General features: G+C 34.1%; 1 protein-coding gene across 9 annotated transcripts in view; it reads right to left on the bottom strand.

Annotated features, from left to right (window-relative positions):
* Positions 1–26,171, bottom strand: part of LOC128204055 (plexin domain-containing protein 2-like) — an 86,146-nt gene that overhangs the window by 9,273 nt on the left and 50,702 nt on the right. Inside the window, exons 5-13 of one of the 9 annotated variants that reach the window (XM_052905573.1) lie at positions 22,256–22,381; positions 13,679–13,729; positions 12,182–12,249; positions 7,938–8,031; positions 7,062–7,157; positions 5,974–6,116; positions 4,022–4,270; positions 2,006–2,066; positions 193–243 (exon numbers count right to left, since the gene is read on the bottom strand). In XM_052905573.1, the coding sequence (XP_052761533.1) occupies positions 193–243; positions 2,006–2,066; positions 4,022–4,270; positions 5,974–6,116; positions 7,062–7,157; positions 7,938–8,031; positions 12,182–12,249; positions 13,679–13,729; positions 22,256–22,381 (939 nt within the window). Of the gene's footprint in view, positions 1–192; positions 244–2,005; positions 2,067–4,021; positions 4,271–5,973; positions 6,117–7,061; positions 7,158–7,937; positions 8,032–10,219; positions 10,326–12,181; positions 12,250–13,678; positions 13,730–22,062; positions 22,186–22,255; positions 22,382–26,171 lie in introns of all 9 variants that reach the window. The other 8 variants (XM_052905425.1, XM_052905717.1, XM_052905642.1 and 5 more) reach the window with 8 other exon arrangements.

Below are 26,171 nucleotides of genomic sequence, written 5' to 3'. Positions count from 1 at the left end.
TACCTCTCACTCTAGGGAATTTGACAAATTTCCCTGCTCCATCAGTGGGATTTAGAAAATAATGTAAGCAGTTTGTCTTAAGCCACTGGGTGTGCCCACCTCAATTAAAGCGGCAAAACATTGAAAGGTGCATAAGAAAAGTAAATAAGTGGGGAAAACAGGGTGGTAAAATGGGATAGAATCTATCTTTACCATCATTCGGCATGTTGGAGTGATCGTCTACAAAATGTAAAGTGTCACTCGCTAAAAAAGCAACATGCAAACAATATAACACCATGAAAATTGAATTCATGCGAAGCAAAATTACTATTAAATGCATAACAGTATCAACTGTTGTTGATTTGTTGTTTTTGAACAAGACATAAGTGGAACCGAGGCACCAGTGGAAAGCAGATGCCAAAACTTATAGACCTTTTCTTATCAACTACAAGGAAGTGCGAAATATACTGGCAATGGAAATGTATGACTTTTGTGTAGTTCTTGCAATATGGCAAAAGGTCAAAGATTTTACAAAACAAAGCGGAAAAGGAGCTTTTACAGGTTATTACTTTCCTATTTGTCATTTTGTTTAGACATAATGATGAAAATCAAAGTAGGATATTGTCCTAAAACCTTGTTGCCCCACAAAAACAATCATTCAAAAACATTTGATACAGTTATGCATTTTATATCTTAAACTGAAAAGACAATCAAAAATTGATTGAACCATAATTCAAATAAATTAATTGAAAGGTAGCCAATGCCATATCAAGGATTAAACTAAATATAAAAACAACATAACACTAGAACTGTAAGCCATAGGCTAACGAATACCCCCCACCCCTCCATGTCTAGGTTGTTTGCCCTGGAGTTAGGCCGGACAAAGCTAATTTTGCCTACTTTAACACATCAAGGGGAGATAACTCCAGTCAGGGTCATGTGACCTGTACCAAATTCACAGAGGCGAAAGTTTACAACATGGCCATTAATTTCTGAAAGTTTGATAAAGATTTGTTGAATAATAACAAAGATGAATCCCGGACAGGGCTTATTTTGCCCACTTTAACACATCAAGGGGAGATAACTCCAGTCAGGGTCATGTGACCTGTACCAAATTCACCGAGGCGAAAGTTTACAACATGGCCATTCATTTCTGAAAGTTTGATAAAGATTTGTTGAATAATAACAAAGATGAATCCCGGACAGGGCTTATTTTGCCTACTTTAACACATCAAGGGTAGATAACTCTGGTCAGGGTCATGTGACCCGTACCAATTTCACAGAGGCGCAAGTTTACATCATGGCCATTAATATCTGAAAGTTTGAAAAAGGTTTGTTCAATAACGACAAAGATGAATCCCGGACAAAAAAAAACGGACGGACAGACGGACAGACAGACAGACGGACAGACGGACAACCCGATTCCAGTATACCCCCCCAAACTTTGTTTTGGGGGGTATAATAATAGCACCACACTTGTCTACCTCGCTCTGTCACCAAGGGGCACAACCAAAGGAATATTTAAGCCAAATGTAAGCCTTAACTTTCATGTGATTTTCACCCTAGATTTGAACTAATTAATATGCATTATAAAAGCGGCTCATTCACTTTCTATATGGTCAGACATCGAAATAATTACATTTGTGTGAAATGTAGAAAGAAACCTAATGTTTCAATAATAAAACATCATAAAAAATTCAAATTAGAAATATATTGTTAATCATTATTAAAAAATGTGACAGAAAACACTTGATTTTAATGAAAACATTAGTATCACTAATAAAAAATAGAATTTTTTTAGGGTAGGCTTTCCAAAATTTTGTTCAAAAATGAGTATCAATCAGTTGCTGTTGGATGTTTGTTCATCAAAGTAATGAACATCAAGTTGAGCAGTTAAAAAAAACAACATCAACATAAAGTCTATGAATGAGTCCCTTTTATTATTGACAATGATTTAAATTGCTTCACATTTGTGACAGCCATGTATACAGAAAAAATCTACAATTGAAAGAACAGATAAACTTACTTGTGTCTGTTTGTTTTTCCGGATGTTTTGTGGGAATCATCGAACAATTGGCGGACCCAGACTGAAAAAGAGAAGAAAAAAACATTTGTTTCTAGTACACATGATAATATTTTAGAAGAATAACAAAATAATGTATGTGATCTAACCATTAATTGGTGAATTCAAAAAGTGTCTCTTGTAAGGCTGTGACATGCAGTTATTCAGGGTATGTAGTTAAGACAGAATAAAGACATAATTGACAATTAGTTAAACCAGCTTTTTCAAGACCAAACAAATATTTTCCATGAGTTTTTCCATATGTTTGGCTCTTATTGCTTTTCAAAGAAATTAAAATTCCCAACACATCATATCTTTATTGAAATGATTCAAAATAACACACAGTTCATACTTCCAGACATTCAGGATATAATTTAGTAAGATTATGATTGTGTATTGAAGCTTAATTAACATCAAGATACAAGAATCTTTATTTTAATAAGTCTGATACATCTATATCAACAAATATTGTTCAGTTGAAAGTAAAGCATTATTTATATAATTATATAAAGAAAGGCATTAAAATAAAATTGCTTCCATTCACTTTATTAAACAACAAATAACCAATTCCTCAACCAACAAGACTTCTTGAAAGCAGAATTCAAGATGGCTGTAAATTTCAGGACATGTATTACATTTTACGTTTCAGTTGATAGTAGCTTGTAGAGGATAGTGACTGGTAGTTGGTAGTAACTGCAGCATTGTTATTATGAATCAACATGAATGATTGTTGTTACTCAAAAAGGAAAAGAAAATTGTTACAACATTCTTGCTCTAAAGCCTCAATATAAGGTTTTGCATGACAGTAAGACTGAATACAGCAATGATTTCAAGTCTACAACCATACCTCAAGTTTGGTTTGGTTAATGTTCAATTTACAATGAAGCTTAACTCGTGTGTTAATGTCTGGTTAAAAGTCAACAGTGAAGCTTAATTCCGCAGTAAATGACTGGTTAACCAGTTTTCAGTGAACCTTAACTCAGGGGTAAAATGTCTAGTTAACCAGTTTACAGTGAAGCTTAAATCATGTGAAAATGTCTGGTTAACCAGTTTACAGTAAAGCTTAAATCATGTGAAAATGTCTGGTTAACCAGTTTACAGTGAAGCTTAAATCATGTGAAAATGTCTGGTTAACCAGTTTACAGTGAAGCTTAAATCATGTGAAAATGTCTGGTTAACCAGTTTACAGTGAAGCTTAAATCATGTGAAAATGTCTGGTTAACCAGTTTACAGTGAAGCTTAAATCATGTGAAAATGTCTGGTTTACTAGTTTACAGTGAAGCTTAAATCATGTGAAAATGTCTGGTTTACTAGTTTACAGTGAAGCTTAAATCATGTGAAAATGTCTGATTAACTAGTTTACAGTGAAGCTTAAATCATGTGAAAATGTCTGGTTAACTAGTTTACAGTGCAGCTTAACTCAGGGGTAAAATGTCTGGTTAACTAGTTTATAGTGAAGCTTAAATCATGTGAAAATGTCTGATTATCCAGTTTACACTGCAGCTTAACTCATGCATAAATGTCTGGTTAACCAGTCTACAGTGAAGTTTAAATCAGAGGTTAATGTCTCGCTAATCACTCAACTGTTGGGGTTCAATGTCTGGCTAACCAGTGAACAGCAAAGCTTAACTTAGGGGTAAATGTCTGGCTAACCAGTGAACAGCAAAGCTTAACTCAGGGGTAAATGTCTGGTTAACCAGTTTAAAGTGAAGCTTCAATCAACAGTAAATGTCGGGTAAAGCAGTTTACAGTGAAGCCTATGTAAGGTTTCTCCATTTGAAATTGTTTCCATAGTTGTGTTTATTCATTCCAAGGTACTTCCTACAGTTTTTTATGCAATTGTCGGCAATAAACAAATCTTTACAAGATTGTACAACAGTCTGAAGTTAAATACTGTAACCTTCAGGATTAATCCAGAACATAAGAACCGCTGGGAAATGGTTAATTTCTGGTTAAAATGTACATGGTGCACATTGTTACCCTATCAAAACATGGGTGATAATCTAGTGTTGCGTTAGTAGGCATGTATGTGGTGTCTGTTTTGACAGTCGCACTGGTAGCCACAGAGGTAGGTTCTGTTTTTACACTTCTAGTAGATCCAGTTGTAAAAGGTGAAGCACTTGTAGAATTTAAAGCCCCTGTCACCTCAGTTTCCATAGCAATAGTAGTTGTTGGTGTTGTAGTGGTATTTGGTTCCATGACAATGCAATCAGTTACACTATCTGTTGCCTTGGAGAGCAAAAATAGAGGAAGCTACATGTGCGTGTTAAAGTTGCTTTCGGTTTTAAAGTCGATAGCTTAATTTCACTTAAAATAAACTTGTAGGCTTGCTGGTACTTGTATTAATAACATTTCTCCCATAAATCTCTTTTCTCAAGCTCAATATATATATATGCATTTATATAAGCCTGGATTTAGTAGCTACTCAAATGTATGATGTCAATGGTTACAAAGTTTTAAGTAGTTAGCTTTAATAGATTTTTTTGCAACGATGCCTCTGACACCAATGTCCAGTAACAATATCTTGACTATTTTTCAAGACATTGTAACATTTTTAAAAAAAATGGTTAGTATTATACATAACGAATAAGACCTATAATGTACTAAATTACCTGAATTTTTGCCTGAATTTTAAGGTTACATGCAAAACTTTGCCAAACTTTAGAGCATTACATAAGTGCATAAAAGTCAATCTTAAATATTCTATTGTGCACAAGTAAATATAATAAATTATTAAATATGTAGCATTATCATAACAAATATATTCTGTTTACAAATTAACTTAGCAATGCCTACTCATCAATCAGCTAATAAAAGCGTGCTCATAATACCATTTTACAATGAAGTTAATTTGGACCACCCAAAAAGTGATTGCAAACAATAATTTTTCAGCACTTCATAGAGTGTAATTCAAAGCTACAATTTAAATGGTGCGAAACAAATGCAAATGGTATACATGCATCCTTTGTAGGTGTATGAGCCTGTCCCTTAGTAGGAAGTTTTCAATGTTGATGCGTTGAAGAATATGCTTTATCAATGACAGCGGTGGACAGCTTTCTTCAATGTGTGAAGTATTTGACAGGCTATAAATTTTGCACTTGATCAAAATTTACCTGGTGTATTTTGGTGGAGCAAGAGCCAGGATCAATCAATGCCCCAAGACCATCAAATGCTAAGTTCATTTTTAAACAGTTGTAATTGTAATAAGTGCAATAATTGGGTGAGATGTAGCTAGAACTGACAGGAGGTGTACTAACATGTTTAAAATGCAGAAAGATTTTCTATCTAACACATCATATTCCTTTCATAAGAGCCCCGCAGAGTGCGGACACATGTTTGTTGTTATAGTTGAAAAAGAGTAACACAAAGTTTTATAACTCTACAAAAAGTTCCCTTGAGCTATAGATTGGAACAAAAGAGTGACACAGACAAAGACAATGAGCTGGACAAAGAACAGTGTCAGATAAAGGAATCCGCATTTCTACAGTTCTTTGCAGGTGTCACAAAGAGTGACCCATAAAGCTAATAAACTGGATTATCTGATAGACTAATTGATCCTTATATAAATAAAATCTCACAGATTGGCAGTTTTGACCACTTTTTAATATTTTGTCTAGAAATGAGCCAAATTTTGCGAAATGTGTAAACCGGTGATATAAGACTGATGATAAACGTTAAAATCACAGTTTTTAATATTTACGCTTGAAAATTTTGTTTTATGGCTACAAGTGTTACTAACACTAAGAGAAATGAAAATTTCAGCAGTTTTCCAAACAATTGAGAATTGTTCTTATGTGTCTTATCCTATATGACTGATTTGAAAACACTGATGCCAAAATCAGCTGATTCCGAGACAAAAAATGAAAAAAGTTGTCAAATTGGTCAATCTGTGAGAGTGCACCTTTAAAACCAACTTCAACAACACCACTTACCAGATGGACACACCCAGCCTTCAACCACTCCTGTCTGTGCCAATCCACGCTGTCGGAACATCGTTGGATAATTCCGCACCACTTACAGGTAAAACCAATGCTGGCTGTTACACAAGACTCGCAGTCATTGAAACTGTTACATGCTGAAAATTTGGAAAAGAGATATTTGATAGGTCTTAAAAATTATCAATCCACCAGGGATGTGATCTGGCAGCTTAAGGGCTGAAACCATTTTGGCGATGGGTTTCGGGCACTTTAGGCCCCTAATGGGGATTAAGGCGCATGAAGCACTCAGATCTGAAACTTGCTTTTTAGAAGCCCTTCTCAGGGCTTCCTGACTTCAAATTTGAAGAAACTGGAGTGTCAATAATAACAACAACTAAAGAAACAACCGAAGGCTTTTTAGTCAGTTAAAAAGAGGTTGTTTTATTTATAATTCTTCATTTCTTATACTTTTTGTACCTGGAGCCATAAAACCGCGGACAAATCACATGCCTGTCCACATAACCCTAGGACAGACTTAAGATTTGAGAGAAACATTCACTTCTAAGGCAACTACTTATATTAAGCTCAATCTACATTATATCATATTATCAGAAGTTGTTCATTATCTTCATGATTATCTTTATTAACAACTACTAAATACAATATCAAAACTATAATTGTTGGCCTTCCAATGCAATTAAACAAAGACTGTCTTGCTGCCTTTCTATTAAACCCTAGTGTGACTGAGCTAATAAAAGTTAACTTAAGTGTAAGTTGAATGGTCATAGCACCCAATTAATACCCAGTCTGATTGACTTATAATATATGACACCTTGATTGATGAACATATATATTTACGATCAAGGCCTATTTATGAAAAATTCTTAACAGTAAAAAAATCTTGATTTCAAGAAAAAAAATTTGATGTGGGTTACAAAACTAATGTGTGTATTGCCTCTGGCAACATGTGTCCCAAGTTTCAGGTATTATCAGTTCTTTCCACACCAAAGACAATGACATCAACGCTCATAATGATGAATACCTAAACTTTTTTCTCTCAAACAAAACACAAGAGAGGGCATACAAAGGGAGATCAATCTTACTTGGTTTAGGATGAAGAATAACCACAGTTCCCTCTTGTATCTCTGTTGTATTCAGCACAACTCGGTGGTACTCGTAAATTGTACGACGCTTTTTGCCTGATAACCAAAAACATACATGTGAATAATCTGTTGCAAGGTCGAAAAAAAAGATATTAAATTTTCTATCAAGAGTTCAAAACATCGGACAGAAAGATGCCATTAAATACCAAAACCATCTTTTTTTATTACTAAAAAATGTTGTTTCTTTAAGATGAACTTTGACAAAACCCTTTTCGTTAAACTGCACAGTATAATGATTTCAAACAAAGTAATTATCAATTGTTGTATTGACTTATTAGAATCTTAAACATAATTTTAAAGTTTGTAATTAAAAATATAAACATAATTTTTTAAGTGACACACAAAATAATGAGTTTAGATTGACGTGCAAGGATTTATATAAATGGGGAATTAAAAATATTAAAAAGTAAACAATCATAAAAATAGCTGGCAGGTACATGTAATGACAAGCAGGCAATTTAATTAAAATAAAGAAAACGTGACAAGCAAAGAAAAAGAAAAACAAGCAAATTAAAACATATATTTGTTACAGTGGTGCAAATTGTTTCTCTACTCGTACGAAAAAAATTGGTATACTAAATGGTTCTATCAAAACTAACATTAAAATGACTTCATGCTAAATCAATCTAACGGTTAAGAGTTTTTTATACTCTGGACACTCCGAAAAGAATGGGTACTGTTATAACTAACTTGTAATTGTAAAATCACAACACCTCATTCAAAACTAAACATCAACACATTGTAATTTTACTATATATTCAGATACCCTACCAATCGTTGTAGAACCCCAATTTTTACGAAAGAAATTCTTCCTACCAAAAGGTGTGGTACTGTCAAAATAGAAAGCGTCTGAAAGACCAGTCTTCACAGGGTGAGAGGCGGAGCTTATGTTGCCAATAGGAATTGGAAGCTGTAATGAGACAAAATGTCTCCAAGGTCAAATGTCATATGGCTGACAGGTGGGTGGGGTAATGGTTTAGTGGTGGGTGGGGTAATGTTAATGTGGTGGGTGGGATAATGTAAATTGGTGGGTGGGTTAATGGTTTAGTGGTGGAAGGGGTAATGGTCTAGTGGTGGGTGGGGTAATGTTAATGTGGTGGGTTACTAAGGGTATTGTAAATTGGTGGGTGTGGTAAAAAGTGGTGGATAGTATTAGTTGGATGTATTAAAAACTAGCCAAATAGTTGGATAGCGTAAGAAGAAATTAAAGATTAGTTATAACTTCAAACAGTGATTGAACATGCTTTCAATTGTTTTGAAACACTTCAGATAAAGTTTTATAAAGTGACTAAACATTTTAATGACTGACTTTTTCAATAGCTAATTCTAATTGCCTTTTATGATTATCAAAAATGAAGATTTTGAAATAATGATAATACTATTATTATGAAAGCATGTTTTGAAATTATTCAAGCAAAATAAAAATATTGCATGTCATTTTGAATGGTCAAACAATTTTGTTTATTACGCAATAATATAAATTTAAACAAGTCTCAGTTACATATAATGCGTTCACTAAAAGACCCATGTTGTCAAAATGTATAAACATTTTAAAATCAAACAGACAGAAAAGCCCTTTAAAAATTCTTCCTAAAACTGATTCTTGTTTGAACATTCAATGTGATATACATAACTGGTTTAGATAAAGCCAGAGAAAAATAATCTTTAGATATTCATCCCCCTTTTTTCAAAATGAGGTATAAATAATTGGATTTACTATTGTTTTATATCATAAATGCTGCAGCCATCAGGAAATAACATCAACAAATACTTTATAGTATATATATATACATGTATATTTAACTACAACTTTTGATGTGATGTCATTAAGGACTAAGCTTCGGATATTTGCACGCTTATTATAGCCACATTAAAAGTATTTAGCGCTGCAAATTCATGATAAAAGTAGGATATCATATTCCTGTCATTCAATGCAAAATTTGTTAAACTTGTTTACGAAATTGATAAAAACTTGTTTAATTTAAAAATGTTGAATTACCTTTCACTAATATGTTCTATATAAAGGTCTTAGCACATTTTTCATTTTTCAACTGCATTTCATTAAATTTGATTTTTTTTGCAACAAATATTCTACAAAGGGATTTGTAGATTTGGAATCAGGGGAGAGGAAGGGATCATGAGGACCTGAAGTTATTTCTCTCTTCTGATGTCTTAAAACACAAAAATCATGAGAACTGGCGATATGTGCTCAGAATGATGTCTCTTGTATTACCGGCCATCATAAAGCTAGTTCACATGAAACACTGTATACTAGATATATACTAGATATTTCTAGAAATATCAGACATGTTACTATGGTAAAGATTATAATAAAATTCAAGAAACATTATCTTAATTACTACCATCTTTTTTCCATGGCAACAGCATTTATCACAATAAATTGTAAGAATATTGATTACATATTTGTAACTAATTATACTCATTATTTTATAATGATATGATTATATATATAGTATTAATTAGAGAACTATTAGTTGAATATTCTTTTCAATATGTTTCTGTTTCTTTGAACTTGGACAAATATATGTTAAAAAGAGTTCACAACTGAGAGACAGTTATTTCCAAGCTGCTGAATAAAAAAGCACACAACTAGAAGGAAGGAGTCTAGCTTAAATATAATTCTTGCCAAGTTAATAAAGAACTTGATTCTGAAATCTGATCTGAAAGCCTTTTATTGGTGCCATATTTGTGTTCTTATGAAATTTGCAATCATATGTTGCATTTTAACTGTCAATTCAAGGGTTTTAACAGTCATTTCTAGCATTGCTTTTTAACAGTAAAGTGTTAATTGCTTTTTCAAGCTGTCAATGATGTGTTGATCATTTAACATTCAAGTGTTGCTTTAAAACATTCAAATCAAGAGTAGTTTTTTAACGGTCAATAAAATGTTGCTTTGTTAATATCCAATTCAAGTGTTGCTTTTTTAACATTATTTTTTTGACATTCACTCTCTATTGAATTTTACAAATCTGTATGTCCAATATAAAAAACAAAATTTAAAACTTGGCAAGAATTCAGATAATTAGCTTGGGTTAAGTTTAAAATCGAAAATACACAGCAGTGTTCAAACAATTTACTTTGGCCATCATCATCAACATATTCGGTGTCATAATAGAAGGCATCCGATAAACCAAACGCAACTTTATGGTTCCGATCTGAAATTTGGGACGGCCGAATCGGCATCTGCAAAGTTGCATATAGTACATAACTATAGTTAATTAGACTGGTTATTCGATGTTCTTTGTGAAATGCTCAGTCGCTGCTTTCTTTCTTTAGGGCACCAGTCAACATATTAAAATGCGTTAAAAAAATAAGATAAGACTGGTCCCCTTTCCAGGTCTCTGTTAGGGGCACCTGTCAACTAACTGTGTAATAAAAATACATTCAGAACATATTATAAATAGAGTGTTTCCTGATCTTTTTTGTGAAAAGGCTTCTTTCCAGATGATCTCTGTATGTGTGGCACCAGTCAATTTTTTCTGTTTCACTGTTTTCTTAAAATAATTATATTCATAGCAACAATTTAATCAGCGCAAGAAATATTACATGCATTACAAGATAACATCGACTTGTATGCTTTTACATTTAAAATTTATGTAACAAAAAAATATGACCTTAAAAGCCATAAGATATAAAACATGCCTAGACCCCAACATGCAAAGGAATGTGCTTGTGTACAAAACAAGTGTGTTCAGAGGTCAAGGTAACAGGTCCTGTTGTGCATGTGCATATAATGTCTCTGGCAACATGTATACCAAGTTTCATTTGAATATCTCGATAATTTTTTGAGTTATAGCCAGAACATCTCCATAGCTATGATGTAGCCATGATTTTCTTGTTTTTAATGACAGACAAGTTAGAAGACATTGCATTAGACAATAGTAATGGATGATAAAATGGCTACAAAATGCATCAAATCTCAGCAAACTCTTCAGCAGCTAATCATACAAAACTGGATAAGTTATACGTACATAGATCTTTTGGCTAGATGGCTGATATACAAGCAACTAGATTGATCAATAGTAATTATTGGATACATATAGATCAATCAATAAGCATTTTGGCTATCTTTAACCAAATAAACAATTAACCAATTTCATGTGATTGGCTGCTGCTAAGAAGATTAAGTGGGCTGCATTTTTTCAGTCATGAATAAATGCAAGATGCAGCAGCCAGCCTAAAAGAAAAGTTTAGTTTTGAAGTCCTGCACAATTCATCATATTGCACAAAAAACACATGTTTATTTGGGACAAAATAGATGCTTCTAAAATTAAGCCTTTCTTCATTTAAGAGGTGAATGTTTTAGCATTTGGGTTATCAGTTTGTGAACAAATTTGGTCAATGCACGGAAAGTGAAATCTGGAGAACCATCTTGATTATTTGTGTACTGATCAAATGCTTTCATACAAAGATTAATCCCAATTCTAAAATATTAAATATTTTTTATTTCCACTCATTTGAAAAACTTCTCTGAAATAATCCAACTACAACACTGAAGATAATGCTTCCATGACAATTGAACAAAGCACATAATATATTAAGTTGTTTGAACTGCGGGCGCATCAATGATGCCACTAGTTTCATCCACAACACACACATGCAGTGATTAAACATCGTTCAACTTATAACAATAAAGCTTTGTTGGTATTATAAATATTAGAGGTATTCCAAACATGTTGCATTCATCAGAATGTCAATGCAATTCAAAGGATATGCATTTGCATTCGATTAGAAGATGCAGAAGGAGTGTCAAGCTTATTATGCATGATACAAACATATTATTGAAAAACTGTTGCAAATAAAGCATTTTTACACCAATCAATAGCATTAAGAAAGTCAATAATAAAAACAAAACATTTTTTTACAAGTGAAAAAAGCTGATACAACCAAAGTTATATTTTTTCATACAATTTTAAATAATAATGCATTCAATTGAATATTTACAATTATTTTAAAGATTGCATATCTACTTGTATTTAATCTGTGAAAACTCAATCATTTATACAATAATAACACAGAACAGAAGATGGAGGACTTACCTTTTTGTACACGAAGATGATTGAGCCATTATAATGAAGAATGACTTGGAATCTGAATGTGCCTGTATCTGAAAATTAAACACAGTTGCCACAATTACTTGAAGTCAAAGATGCCTCCTGTTGCAAAAACTGATAGTTTTAGTTGCCTATCGTTTATTAATCCCTTTTAACAATTACTGAAAGTTATTGTTGTCTATTGTTTTAAGCCCATTGCCAAATATTGCCCATATATATTGTATATATACACCTCTTTGCCAAGACCTGACATATAGTAATTGTTGCCTTTATTGCTTATACAGTCATTTATATATGGAAAATAATAAATGACATGTTTTGAAGGTTCTATCAACAGAGACAATAGTCTTACCATTCACAGCCTTTCCATTCTCAGCCTTACCATTCTCAGCCTCACCATTCCCAGCCTTACCATTCTCAGCCTTACCATTCTCAGCCTTACCATTCCCAGCCTCACCATTCTCAGTCTCACCATTCTCAGTCTTGCCATTCTCAGCCTTACTGTTCTCAGCCTCACCATTCTCAGCCTTACCATTCTCAGTCTCACATGCTCAGTCTCACCATTCTCAGTCTCACCATTCTCAGCCTCACCATTCTCAGCCTTACTATTCTCAGCCTCACCATTCTCAGCCTTACCATTCTCAGTCTTGCCATTCTCAGTCTTACAATTCTCAGTCTTACCATTCACAGTCTTACCATTCACAGTCTTACCATTTCCATTCACAGTCTTACCATTCTCAGTCTTACCATTCACAGTCTTACCATTCACAGTCTTACCATTCTCAGTCTTACCATTCTCAGTCTTACCATTCACAGTCTTACCATTCTCAGTCTTACCATTCACAGTCTTACCATTCACAGTCTTACCATTCACAGTCTTACCATTCTCAGTTTTACAATTCTCAGCTTTTCCATTCACAGTCTTACCATTCACAGTCTTACCATTCTCAGTCTTACCATTCACAGTCTTACCATTCTCAGTCTTACCATTCACAGTCTTACCATTCTCAGTCTCACCATTCTCAGTCTTACCATTCTCAGTCTCACCATTCTCAGCCTCACCATTCTCAGTCTTACCATTCTCAGTCTTACCATTCACAGTCTTACCATTCACAGTCTTACCATTCACAGTCTTACCATTCTCAGTCTTACCATTCACAGTCTCACCATTCACAGTCTCACCATTCTCAGTCTCACCATTCTCAGTCTCACCATTCACAGTCTCACCATTCTCAGTCTTACCATTCACAGTCTTACCATTCACAGTCTTACCATTCTCAGTCTTACCATTCACAGTCTTACCATTCACAGTCTTACCATTCTCAGTCTTACCATTCTCAGTCTTACCATTCTCAGTCTTACCATTCACAGTCTTACCATTCTCAGTCTTACCATTCACAGTCTTACCATTCTCAGTCTTACAATTCTCAGCTTTTCCATTCACAGTCTTACCATTCACAGTCTTACCATTCTCAGCCTTACCATTCTGGTCCTGTAGATGGACATCTCTCCATTCAACCACAAACTTTTGATCTGAAATATAACATCGGTTTATCAGTAAGCTTGATAACACAGGCTCAAAATCATGACAGCACGGGTTAATTGGTTAACATGACAGTACAGACATTTGAAGATAACATGAAAGCATAACCCGATCAGTTAACATGATAAAACGAGCAAATTATTCGTTAACATGATAGCACTGGCTAATCAGTTAACAACATACACAGGTAAATACTTTAACATGAAATCGTAGTGGAATCATTTAACATGATAGCACAGGCTCATATCGAGAAGGCTTATCAGCTGCTATGTCATTGGCTTGCCAGTTCACCTGCTTTTTAACAAATTAGTAACAAAACTCAACTCTAATTTTGTATCTGGTTACCTTATTTTATATACAAACAATATTTTAAACACATATCAGGGAAAACTTATCATAATGAGTACAAAACGTGTCATTCCCCATAAAATGTCGCTGCAATCATAATCTACATAATGCACCTGAAAGAAAACAGTCGCCATTAATATCTTGTTTAAATACTCAAAAAAAAATGCACTTAAATTGTAATACTGTTCATGCAAAGTCATCAATCTCAAGTTTTTTGTTTTTTCTTTACCAAAAATGTTAATCGTTATGAATAATTAATAAGGAAAATTGCAAAAGCTCAAAAATTATCGTTTCTTTCTGATAAATTGAAAAGGAATTACATATGAAACAAGTATTTTACAGTTGAATAATTAACAGAAGCTTTATGTCATGTTGTTTTGTTTTATTTAAATTAGCATTTTTAAAATAATTGAATAAACAAACATAACGAGTTCCTCTATAAGCGAGCGTGCGGTAAAAATTTCATAATTTTTCGAAATAGATATAATTTATTTATCTCTACTTAGAAATATTGTTGTTTTTTTTAATATGAGATTGCCGTGCTTTTTCAAGTTTGATTATGAAACATTTTTGTTGCCAATAATTTGTAAAACCTTTCTCAAAAATAAAGTATGTGTCTAATCTCTGACTTAAATCCGGAATTTGAATGATGGGTGGAAGAAATTAGGTGGATGGATCAATAGACAGACGGATGGACGGGGTTGAATATACAAGTGAGGGCAAGGATGGACAAATTGATTAAACATGGAGATATAACCGAGTGTTGATCGCAAGAACAAAAGAATCATACTAGCAATAATAAATACCATAAGGAAAGACCCACAAACACACGTCTTAAATCTCAAAACTTCAGGGATTTGATAAGTCAGAACCAATTTTCAAGTACTTGATAGGACTTGGTATTTGCCTTAATTTGCGAGTACAAAGACTCATACTTACTTGAGTACTAAGTTCAACCGGCATAACTTATGAGTACTCTCTGAGTACTTTTACACTTATGTAAAATATCATGAAATTCAACGTTAAGTTACTTTAATTATGATATGCGATATTTCAATTTTTTAATATATCTATGAAAGATATTTCAGTGTCAAATGTCTGACAATGATTTTTTTTGGTTACGTCATGATACTGAAATTCTAGTAAAAAAAATCATATATCTAATTATGAGCCAATATTGTCCTCATTTATTTGTACAATTTTAAAACATGTACAAAATTACTGTACTCAGAAAATGTACTCTTGTGAGTTTTAAGCAGTACTCAGTAGCCACTTGAGTACACAAACAAAATTAAGTGAGTACTCAGTACCTACTTGAGTACTCCTTAAGCATCCAGCACTCTGTGCTTATTTGCGTATTCACTCGGACTCCCAGTACTCGGACTTATCTTGCAAAACTTTATCTTAATAAATTTTACAGAACTGTAGCCAATCATATAAAACTGGATTATTATCCTAGGCCATTATTCAATATTGATCTTATCCTTAGACACGACTCAGTGATTCCATTCAGCCTATTGGTCAGCTAAATATACAGGCCAATCAAAACACTCAGATTCTAATATTAAATTTAAGTTCAATCTAAGTTGCTTATTGCATAAGGCACCATGCATGGCCCCTTTGATTAAGATCGTAAGGCTTAAGATCATAACTTTCTATGCATAACTCTGCTTTGGGTGTAACCTACATTTCAATAAAATAAATCGTAAGGACATTTATCGAATATATTCTGCCCGTAACTTTACAGTTGAACCTGAGCACTCTCAAGCAGCCTATGGTTAAGGCCTAAAATATTTTGTTGAAATGGGGTCCAGGTGATTAGTAACAATTATCTTTTGGATAGTTTGAATAAAATAAGCAATTTGATTGGTCGATCAACAGTAATTATTGGATTTATATTGACCAATCAATGAACATTTCAACGAACTTTAACCAAACCCAAAAATTAACCAGTTTCATACAATTAATTGGTTGCCGCAGTTTCTAGTTTGGTAACAGCAATGTATGGATAAGATAAAGCATGATAATTTACTAGGCCAGACTCATTGGAATGCATTTCAAATTGAACACGAATCTGCAAAATCAAAAAATCACTCAGAAATTACAAAGACTTCAATTCAAACCTAGGCTGCAAAACAATGTTTATGATTAAATAACAATTGAGAACAAGAGAATAGTTAACAAATTAAATATACTTGTAAATAAACTATTTCATGACAAAATTATAGTGTATATTGTACTTTTTTTACAAGAATAATCTTATAACATCCAAACTTGAAGAATAAAAAAACAATTATTTTTATTTTATTTTTTTTATATAGTTTTCTAGAATTACAAACTATTTAGATTATACTAATTTCTTTTAGCTTTATAGTGATGAAAGCCTCTAGCTTATAGAATCACTCTTAAAAGTCTGTTTCCGAGGAAGAAACCAGTACCCAGGTGTCCAGAGAGTTCCCCTGGTGGGGATCAAACTGCAACCCCTTGGGTGAGAGGCAGACAGCTAAACAACTAGACCACTATCATATCTTATTCAAAGCAAAGGATTATCAGGTGATTAAGCAATTGCTAGCAAGGATGAAAAGGTTAGAAAAGAAATGGTACCAGTCAATGAAGAGTATACACACTGAAATAGTTACAACACTGTAAAACACTACAATTCAAATTGAAATTTTATGTTAATTATAAATTGTATTTAAAGGGGGCATTGCTCAGAAAACCAAATTATGCACATGTGTTTTATCAACTGCAAAGGGAGACAACTAAATTTTGCCAAAGATCAAATAAAACTTGAAAGCCAAGGGCATCAGTAGCACTATACCAAATTACGCACATGAATTTTAACAACTGCAAAAGAAGACAAGTAAATATTTTTTGCTGAAAATTAAATACTGGTTAAGGAAACTTGAGACCCCCAAGGGGGGTAATTGATCTTGAACTCTGTTTTGTGCAAAACATGGATATTGGCCTAGCTACGCCTCTGATATATTTTATTTGCCAATGTTTTAACATAAGGAATCCCTTTTTCAATCGATTTCCTTGAAAATGGAGAAAAATCCCACTCATTAGACAGATGTCCTGTCACATTTGGCATAAAAATTATAATATCTATAGATAAACTGGTTATGCTTTAAAGGAATACATATAAATCTATAAAACTGAACTATGGATATTCATAAGCTCTGTCTACAAAATCAGCAATAACATAAAAAATAAAGACTTATAAATATAATATTCATAAGAAGAAAAAAGTATATTTAATAAATATGTTATTCAAAGATTGACCTTGAAAGAAAATTGATTTAGAAAAATACACAGTAAATTTCATTGATATTGGCACTCCAATATTAAAAGCAAAATATCTAACTAATACAAGTATGTCATGGAGTAAACAACATCAGTTATTTAAAGACCAAGAATGGGAATAACTGAATAATGGCAAAGGTTCTGCCTACAACAATGACATCAAGCCTTTTATAATTATTTGACAAAGTTCAGATGAGCTAAAATCAGAACTTGTATTGTCCATTTTTTTCTTTCTGTTTGTGTATATTTCAGGAAAACACCTGACAAGTAATTTGCTAGTATTTCTGTTTATAATATTAAGTATTAATTAAAGCAGAAGTATTAATACTTTTTTAGGGTTATTATGAAATTTCAAAAACAGTGGTTCATTATGTACTCATTTTAACGTTCTTAGATTATTCTTTTTTCATAAATCTATATGATAACAAAAACACCACAAGTAGATGCCAAGATGTTTACTTTTCTCAGTCAGTTAAAAGGGTATCACTCAACAATGAATAAAATCAAACGCAAGAGGATGCAATTGCCCACCCATTTTTCTCAGTTGATTCAAGGGGCATAACTCAAAAATGATTGGCTTCAAAGGCAAGTGATCGAATGCCAATGTTTGCCCACTTTTCTGAGTCAATTAAAGGGGAATAAATGAACAATAATTAAATCCAAAGGCAAGGGAAAGCCAACGCTTGCCTACTTTACTCAGTCAATTAAAGGGGAATAACTTAATAATAATATAATCCAAAGGCAAGAGGATCCAAATGTTAGTCCTTTTTCTTAGTTCATTCAAGGGGCATAACTTAACAATGATTGATTCCAAGATTCCAATGCTTGCCCACTTTTCTCAGTCAATTAAAGGGGAATAATTCAACAATGATTAAACCCAATAGCAAGGGGATGCCAATTCTTGTCCACTTTTCTCAGCCAATTAAAGGGGAATAATTCAACAATGATTAAACCCAATAGCAAGGGGATGCCAATGCTTGCCCACTTTTCTCAGCCAATTAAAGGGGAATAATTCAACAATGATTAAATCTTATAGCAAGGGGATGCCAATGCTTGCCCACTTTTCTCAGTCAATTAAAGGGTAATAATTCAACAATGATTAAATCTTATAGCAAAGGGGTGCCAATGCTTGCCCACTTTTCTCAGTCAATTAAAGGGGAATAATTCAACAATGATTAAATCTTATAGCAAGGGGGTGCCAATGCTTGCCCACTTTTCTCAGTCAATCAAAGGGAAATAATTCAACAATGATTAAATCTTATAGCAAGGGGGTGCCAATGCTTGCCCACTTTTCTCAGTCAATCAAAGGGAAACTAGAGATTGCTTTTTTGAAAAAGCGCTTGTCTCCCCTATTGTGTGGTCGTAGCTGAGAAAAAATAAATGATGGACATGAAATTTGTAACTTTGGACTGGAGACAAACCAACAGTGAAGTTTGGTTTATTCGATTATATTAAATAGTGAAGAGAAGAAAGTGTTGTTGATTAATCATGGAAAATGTAAACGAAGTTTGCATTGTATGAAGTTCCTGGGCGCAAGCGTTATTCAATTATTGATCGGAAACCATTTTTCAGCTCACAGTCATCGTGACCATGACCTTTTACCTACTGATCACAACATCAATAGGGATCATCTACATAACCAACTTGCATACCAAGTATTAAGTTCTTGGGTGCAAGTGTTCTTTAGTTACTGAGCGGTAACCATTTCTTCAACTCAAGGTCATGGCAACCTTGACCTTTGACCTACTGATCTCAAAATCAATAGGGGTCATCTACTAGTCATGACCGACTAGCGTACCAAGAATGAAGTTCCTGGGTACAAGCGTTCTTAAGTTATTGAGCAGAAACCATTTTTAAGCTTAAGGTCACCGCCAACGTATCATTTTTTACCTGAAGGTAACCTTGACCTTTGACCTTTTGATCTGAAAATCAATAGGGGTCATCTTCTAGTCATGAACAACTAGCTTACCAAGTATGAAGTTCCTGAAACCAAAGGATCTTTAGTTATTGAGCGGAAACTTTTTCTTCACTTCAAGGTCATGGCAACCTTGACCTTTGACCTAGTGATCTCAAAATCAATATGGGTCATCTTCTAGTCATGACCAACTAGCATACCAAGTATGAAATTCCTGGTTGCAAGCGTTCTCTAGTTATTGAGCGGAAACAGTTTCTTCACCTCAAGGTCACGGTGACCTTGACCATTGACCTACTGATCTCAAAATCAATAGGAGTCATCTACTAGTCATGAACAACTATGAAGTTCCTGGGTACAAGCTTTCTTTAGTTATTGAGCAGAAACCATTTTTAAGCTTAAGGTCACTGCCAACATAACATTTTTTACCTGAAGGTAACCTTGACCTTTGACCTTTTGATCTCAAAATCAATAGGAGTCATCTAATAGTCATGAACAACTAGCATACCAAGTATGAAGTTCCTGGACCCAAAGGATCTTTAGTTATTGAGTGGAAACCGTTTCTTCACCTCAAGGTCACGTTGACCCTGATCTTTGACCTAGTGACCCCAAATTCATTAGGGGTCATCTACTAGTCATGACCAACTAGCATACCAAGTATGAAGTTCCTGGGTCTAAGAGTTCTATAGTTATTGGGCGGAAACGAAGTGTGACGTACTGACTGACTGACTGACAGACTGATGGACTGACTGACGGACAGGGCAAAAACAATATGTCTCCCCATGAATGGGGGAGACATAAAGATATTACACGCAAATGATTTTTACATGGAAGGTCACCACGACCTTGACTATTGACCTTGTTACCCCCAAAACAATTGGGATCATCTAGACATCATGACCAACCTCACTTCAAAGTTTGGTGAACCTAGATCAAAGCATTCTCCTGATATTGCACGGAAATATTTTTTTACATAAGAGGTCACAGCGACGTTGACCTTTGACCTTGTGACCCCCCAAAATATAGGAGTTTTCTAAACCTCATGATCAACCTCCCTACCAAGTTTGGTGAACCTAGGTCAAACCATTCTCAAGATATTGAGCGGAAATGTTTTTTACATTGGGGGTCGCCGCGACCTTGACCTTTGACCTAGTGACCCCAAAAACAATAGGGATCTTCTACACCTCATGACCAACCTCCCTACCAAGTTTGGTGAACCTAGGTCAAACCGTTCTCAAGATTTTGAGCAGAAATGTTTTTTATATTGGGGGTCGCCGCGACCTTGACCTTTGACCTAGTGACCCCAAAAACAATAGGGATCCTCTACACATCACGACCAACCTCCCTACCAAGTTTGGTGATCCTAGGTCATGCGGTTTTCCAGTTATCGATCGGAAACGAAGTGTGACGTACGGACGGACTGACGGACTGACGGACTACCGGACTGACGGACAGGGCAAAAACAATATGTCTCCCCCAGAGAGGGGGAGACATAATAATTCAACAATGATTAAATCTTATAGCAAGGGGGTGCCAATGCTTGCCCACTTTTCTCAGTCAATCAAAGGGAAATAATTCAACAATGATTAAATCTTATAGCCAGGGGATGCCAACACTTGACAGCTTTTCATAGTCAGTTCAAGGGGCATGATTTAACAATTATTAAAACCAAGGTAATGAGCCTTTGTGAAACAAATGGGTATTGACACTCGGGTAACATACTACGTTTCATGAGAATATATTTTGTTTAGTTTTAGTCAAACTATGTGTGCAGGAATAATAATGATGATGAACACAACAGCTGAAGGGTATGACATTACCTCCAATTTTATTTTAAAACAAACCCTTTAAAAAAATCTACAGAACAATTGTTTTTAATACTGAATCATAATAATAACAATAATATGGTAGACTTTATTTAACATTTAATCAAAACATTGCAATATTTATGCTCTCTTATATAAAAAATGAGCTTTAATAATTGCCCGCAGAACATTATAAATTTAAATATAAAATAGAAGATGTAAAAACTTTAAAGCAGACATCTCAGTGTATTGAATGATACTTGAGATGCTAAATTATATAATTATATTGTAGTTTGGTTGCTGTATTGAACATAATGAACCACCTGTTAATTCTCAATTATATATAAAAGTACACTGCAAACAGGATTAAATACCCCAATTGTAGCTGAATCATTCAAATAAATTTTGCTTCGTTATTTGAAATATTGCCGAAATTTAATGGCTATATAATTCAAACTGAAGTCTAAGTGCAACAGGAACGTAACTACTGTTTTTTTCATATGCATTTATATTCATCTTGAACTTGGTCCGCATTCACTTAAATTTCAGACTCACTCTCAGAAAACTGAATTCTTAAATCTTTCAAAATATCTATAATATGACTAATTTGGACAACAATGGGTGTCTGATTGAAGAACAGAATATTGATTACATGTGCTATACAATTTTACCATCTTTGCTCATTTATAATTGTTTTTACAACAATAATTAGAATTGAAATTTTCTGAGTCTTTAGTCTTAAAAAGTGAATATGGACCATGAGACCTTGATTTGTATGACAATATCTAAACATTATTTGTTCTTTGAACAACAGCAGAACTAAAAGAGCGTAAATAGAGAACAATACAGGGTATAAAATCCATAAAAGGTGAGAGAAAAAAATAAAATACACAAATATAAAACAGTGAGTGGGGAGTGGATTACACTACAGGTACGATGTGTTCTGACTCACCAAACGGCTTTATCAATATCTCAGAATTATTTCCGACACTCAGATCAAAATTTGCCATTAACGGCGCAATGTACTGAGTCGCTGTTAGCCATTGATGCAGAAATGGGCTCATGTACAGAAATCCTACAATAGAAACAGAACATTCATTTAAATATACGTAAATTAATAATATATTAAATATGCGAGCACTTACCAACATGTTTAAATACCACTGTTGAGTTTTTGCCGCCAGTTTTTGTGTCGAAGTTTGCCATCAACGGCGCTATGTACTGGGTGGCTGTCAAAAACTTGTGGATGAATGGACTCATGTATATAAAACCTAGAAATAAAGTCACATATCATGATTGTGTATTATAAGAGGTTTTTTCGACAACCACCACCTATATATAAATATCACTTACACTGAGATACAACAAGATATGTACAAATTGTGTTCACTCTAGTACCTTGTACATTAGTTCAGTTGAACATTTGTACACTTTCCATAGTGTGACAAGTACATTACTTTGTGTACACTTGTACATAAAATTAATACACTTGCCATATACACTAGTACTCTTTCAAACTAGTACATTACACTAGTACACTTGCCATATACACAAGTACTCTTTCAAACTAGTACATTACACTAGTACACTTGCCATATACACTAGTACTCTTTCAAACTAGTACATTACACTAGTACACTTGCCATATACACTAGTACTCTTTCAAACTAGTACATTACACTAGTACACTTGCCATATACACTAGTACTCTTTCAAACTAGTACATTACACTAGTACACTTGCCATATACACTAGTACTCTTTCAAACTAGTACATTACACTAGTACACTTGCCATATACTTGTACATTTATACACTTCTACACTTTCCAGTAGTTCACTTGCTCACTAGCAGATGTGTACACTACCCCTACTACACTTGCGCAAAAGTACACTTGTACATTGTTACACTTGTCAACTTGCACACTTACCTAATAGTACATTTTTACACTTGTTAATTTATCCACAATTACATTTGTGCATAAGAACACTTGCCACCTAGTACACTTTAATGTCCACAAGTATGTGGGTACAGTCTTGCCTACTAGTACACTTGCCCAATAATAGATTTGTACACTTGCCAAATAGTACATTTGTACAATTGCCCAATAATACATTTGTACACTTGTACACCTGCCAAATAGTACAATTGTACAATTGCCATATAATACATTTGTACACTTGTACACTGGCCAAATAGTGCAATTGTACAACTGCCCAATAATACATTTGTACACTTGTACACTTGCGAAATAGTTCAATTGTACAATTGCCCAATAATACATTTGTACACTTGTACACTTGCCAAATAGTGCAATTGTACAATTGCCCAATAATACATTTGTACACTTGTACACTTGCGAAATAGTGCAATTGTACAATTGCCCAATAGTACATTTGTACACTTGTACACTTGCCAAATAGTGCAATTGTACAATTGCCCAATAATACATTTGTACACTTGCCAAATAGTACATTTGTACACTTGCCCTTTAGTACATTTGTACACTTGTTCACTTGCCCAGTAGTTCATTTGTTCACTTGCCCAATATCACACTTGCCCAATTGTATAGTTGTACACATGCCAAATAGTAAATTTGTACACTTGTACACTTGCCCAATAGTACTTTATAAACTTGCCCAATAGCACATTTTTACACATGTATACTTAATTGCCAAATAATAGATTTGTACACTTGTCCAATAATTATGTGTACACTTGTACACTTGCCCAATAGTACTTTGTACACTTCTACACTTGCCCAATAGTACGTTTGAACAGATGTTCAATTGCCCAATAGTACTTTGTACACTAGTACACTTGCCCAATAGTACTTTATACACTTGTACACTTGCCCAACAGTACTTTGTAAACTTCTACACTTGCCCAAAAGTACATTTATACACATGCCAAATAGTACATTTGTACACTTGTTCAATAGTACACTTGTACACTTACCAAATAGTACATTTTTACACTTGTTTACTTGTCCACAATTACATTTGTACACTGGTACACTTGCCAACTAGTACACTTGACCACACGAACATATGTACACTTGCCCACATGTACACTTGCCCACTTGTAGACTTGCCAACTAGTCCAAATGCCCACAAGTACATATGTAACCTTGCCAACTAGTACACTTAACCACAAGTACATATGTACGCTTGCCTGCTCGTACACTTGCCCACAAGTACATAATATGTAACCTTGCCAACTAGTACACTTGCCCACAAGAACATATGTAACCTTGCCCACTCGTACACTTGCCCACAAGTCCATATGTAACCTTGCCAACTAGTACACGTGCCCACAAGTACATATGTAACCTTGCCATGTAGTACACTTGCATACAAGTACATATTTAACCTTGCCAACTAGTACACTTGCATACAAATACATTTGTACCCTTGCCAACTAGTACACTTGCATAAAAGTACATATGTAACCTTGCCAACTAGTACACTTACATACAAGTACATATGTAACCTTGCCAACTAGTACACTTGCCCACAAGTACATATTTAACCTTGCCAACTAGTACACTTGCATACAAGTACATATGTAACCTTGCCAACTAGTACACTTGCATACAAGTACATATGTAACCTTGCCAACTAGAACACTTGCATACAAGTACATTTCTAACCTTGCCAACTAGTATACCGTATTTTCTCGACTATAAGGCGATTCGCTTATAAGACGGCCCCCTAACTTTGCCCATGAAATCTGGTGCTTTTTGTTTCGACTCGCTTATAAGACGGGGTCAATTTTTAAGCAAATCTAAAATGCTAAAATTCTTCCTAATGTGTAAAAATGTTCAAGCTCAACGGACAATTATCGACTTTCGCGGTAACTGTTTTTGTTTTACTCAAAGAAAATGGCGGTCAACTGTGAGCTCTCTATTTGGAGGTAGGTTAAAAATGAGTACATAAGTTTGCAGGACAGGTCATTACTTATCGAAATTGTAATAATTAATCAATAACAACATGTTTGTTTTAGTTTATTTTTTTTATTGAAGACACCAATGAAGTTCTTCGGCAAAATAAATGGCTTCAATAACATAACTGCGAAAAGCCGAGGCATGATTAGGTGTTTGTTTAGCAATAATGCTTTAGGCAATATTGTTCCTTGATTGGCGACGAACATAAAGGATTCATATTCGCATTGTCATTTGTTTGCTTAATCAAATTGACAGTTAGGTACATCATATTAAGATTCCAATTTATTGATTTGATATATCTGTCAAACTAATTATACTGACACGCACCATGAGAAAAAATGCAGATATAACGGTACACTGTGTGACGTCAGAGCACGCGCGGTGAAGAGATTTTGTGTTGTTGTTTACTTAATTGCCCCATACTTATATCAGCAGACGATAAACTGGATAGACGAATACCCTATGTAAAATTTAACTGATTTTGACTTGAATCTTGTTTTAATATTTTATCGACTCGCTTATAAGACGGGTCCCCTACTTTGGGGGTAAAAATCGGGACCCAATTTCCCCGTCTTATAGTCGAGAAAATACGGTACTTGCATACAAGTCCATATGTAACCTTGCCAACTAGTACACTTGCATACAAGTACATATTTAACCTTGCCAACTAGTACACTTGCATACAAGTACATTTGTAACCTTGCCAACTAGTACACTTGCCCACAAGTACATATGTAACCTTGCCAACTAGTACACGTGCATACAAGTACATTTGTAACCTTGCCAACTAGTACACTTGCCCACAAGTACATATGTAACCTTGCCAACTAGTACACTTGCATACAAGTACATATGTAACCTTGCCAACTAGTACACTTGCATACAAGTACATATGTAACGTTGCCAACTAGTACACTTGCATACAAGTACATAGCATATTCAAGAGAGTAAAACAAAGTTTTTACACCAAAATGCATATACTGTATTTTCACTCGGTGCCATCTAAATTCTTTGTTGTTTTAGCTATAGCCAAGAAATATATTGCACTTTGATGCCAATGCTTCAAAAATACATCGACTTTTTTTATCTACAAAAACCAGCATGCATGAACAGAAA

The sequence above is a fragment of the Mya arenaria genome, chromosome 1 (assembly GCF_026914265.1).
Source record: "Mya arenaria isolate MELC-2E11 chromosome 1, ASM2691426v1".
NCBI lineage: Eukaryota > Metazoa > Mollusca > Bivalvia > Myida > Myidae > Mya > Mya arenaria.
The sequence above is the reverse complement of the archived record's forward strand: the minus strand, read 5'-3'. Positions and strand labels throughout refer to the sequence as shown.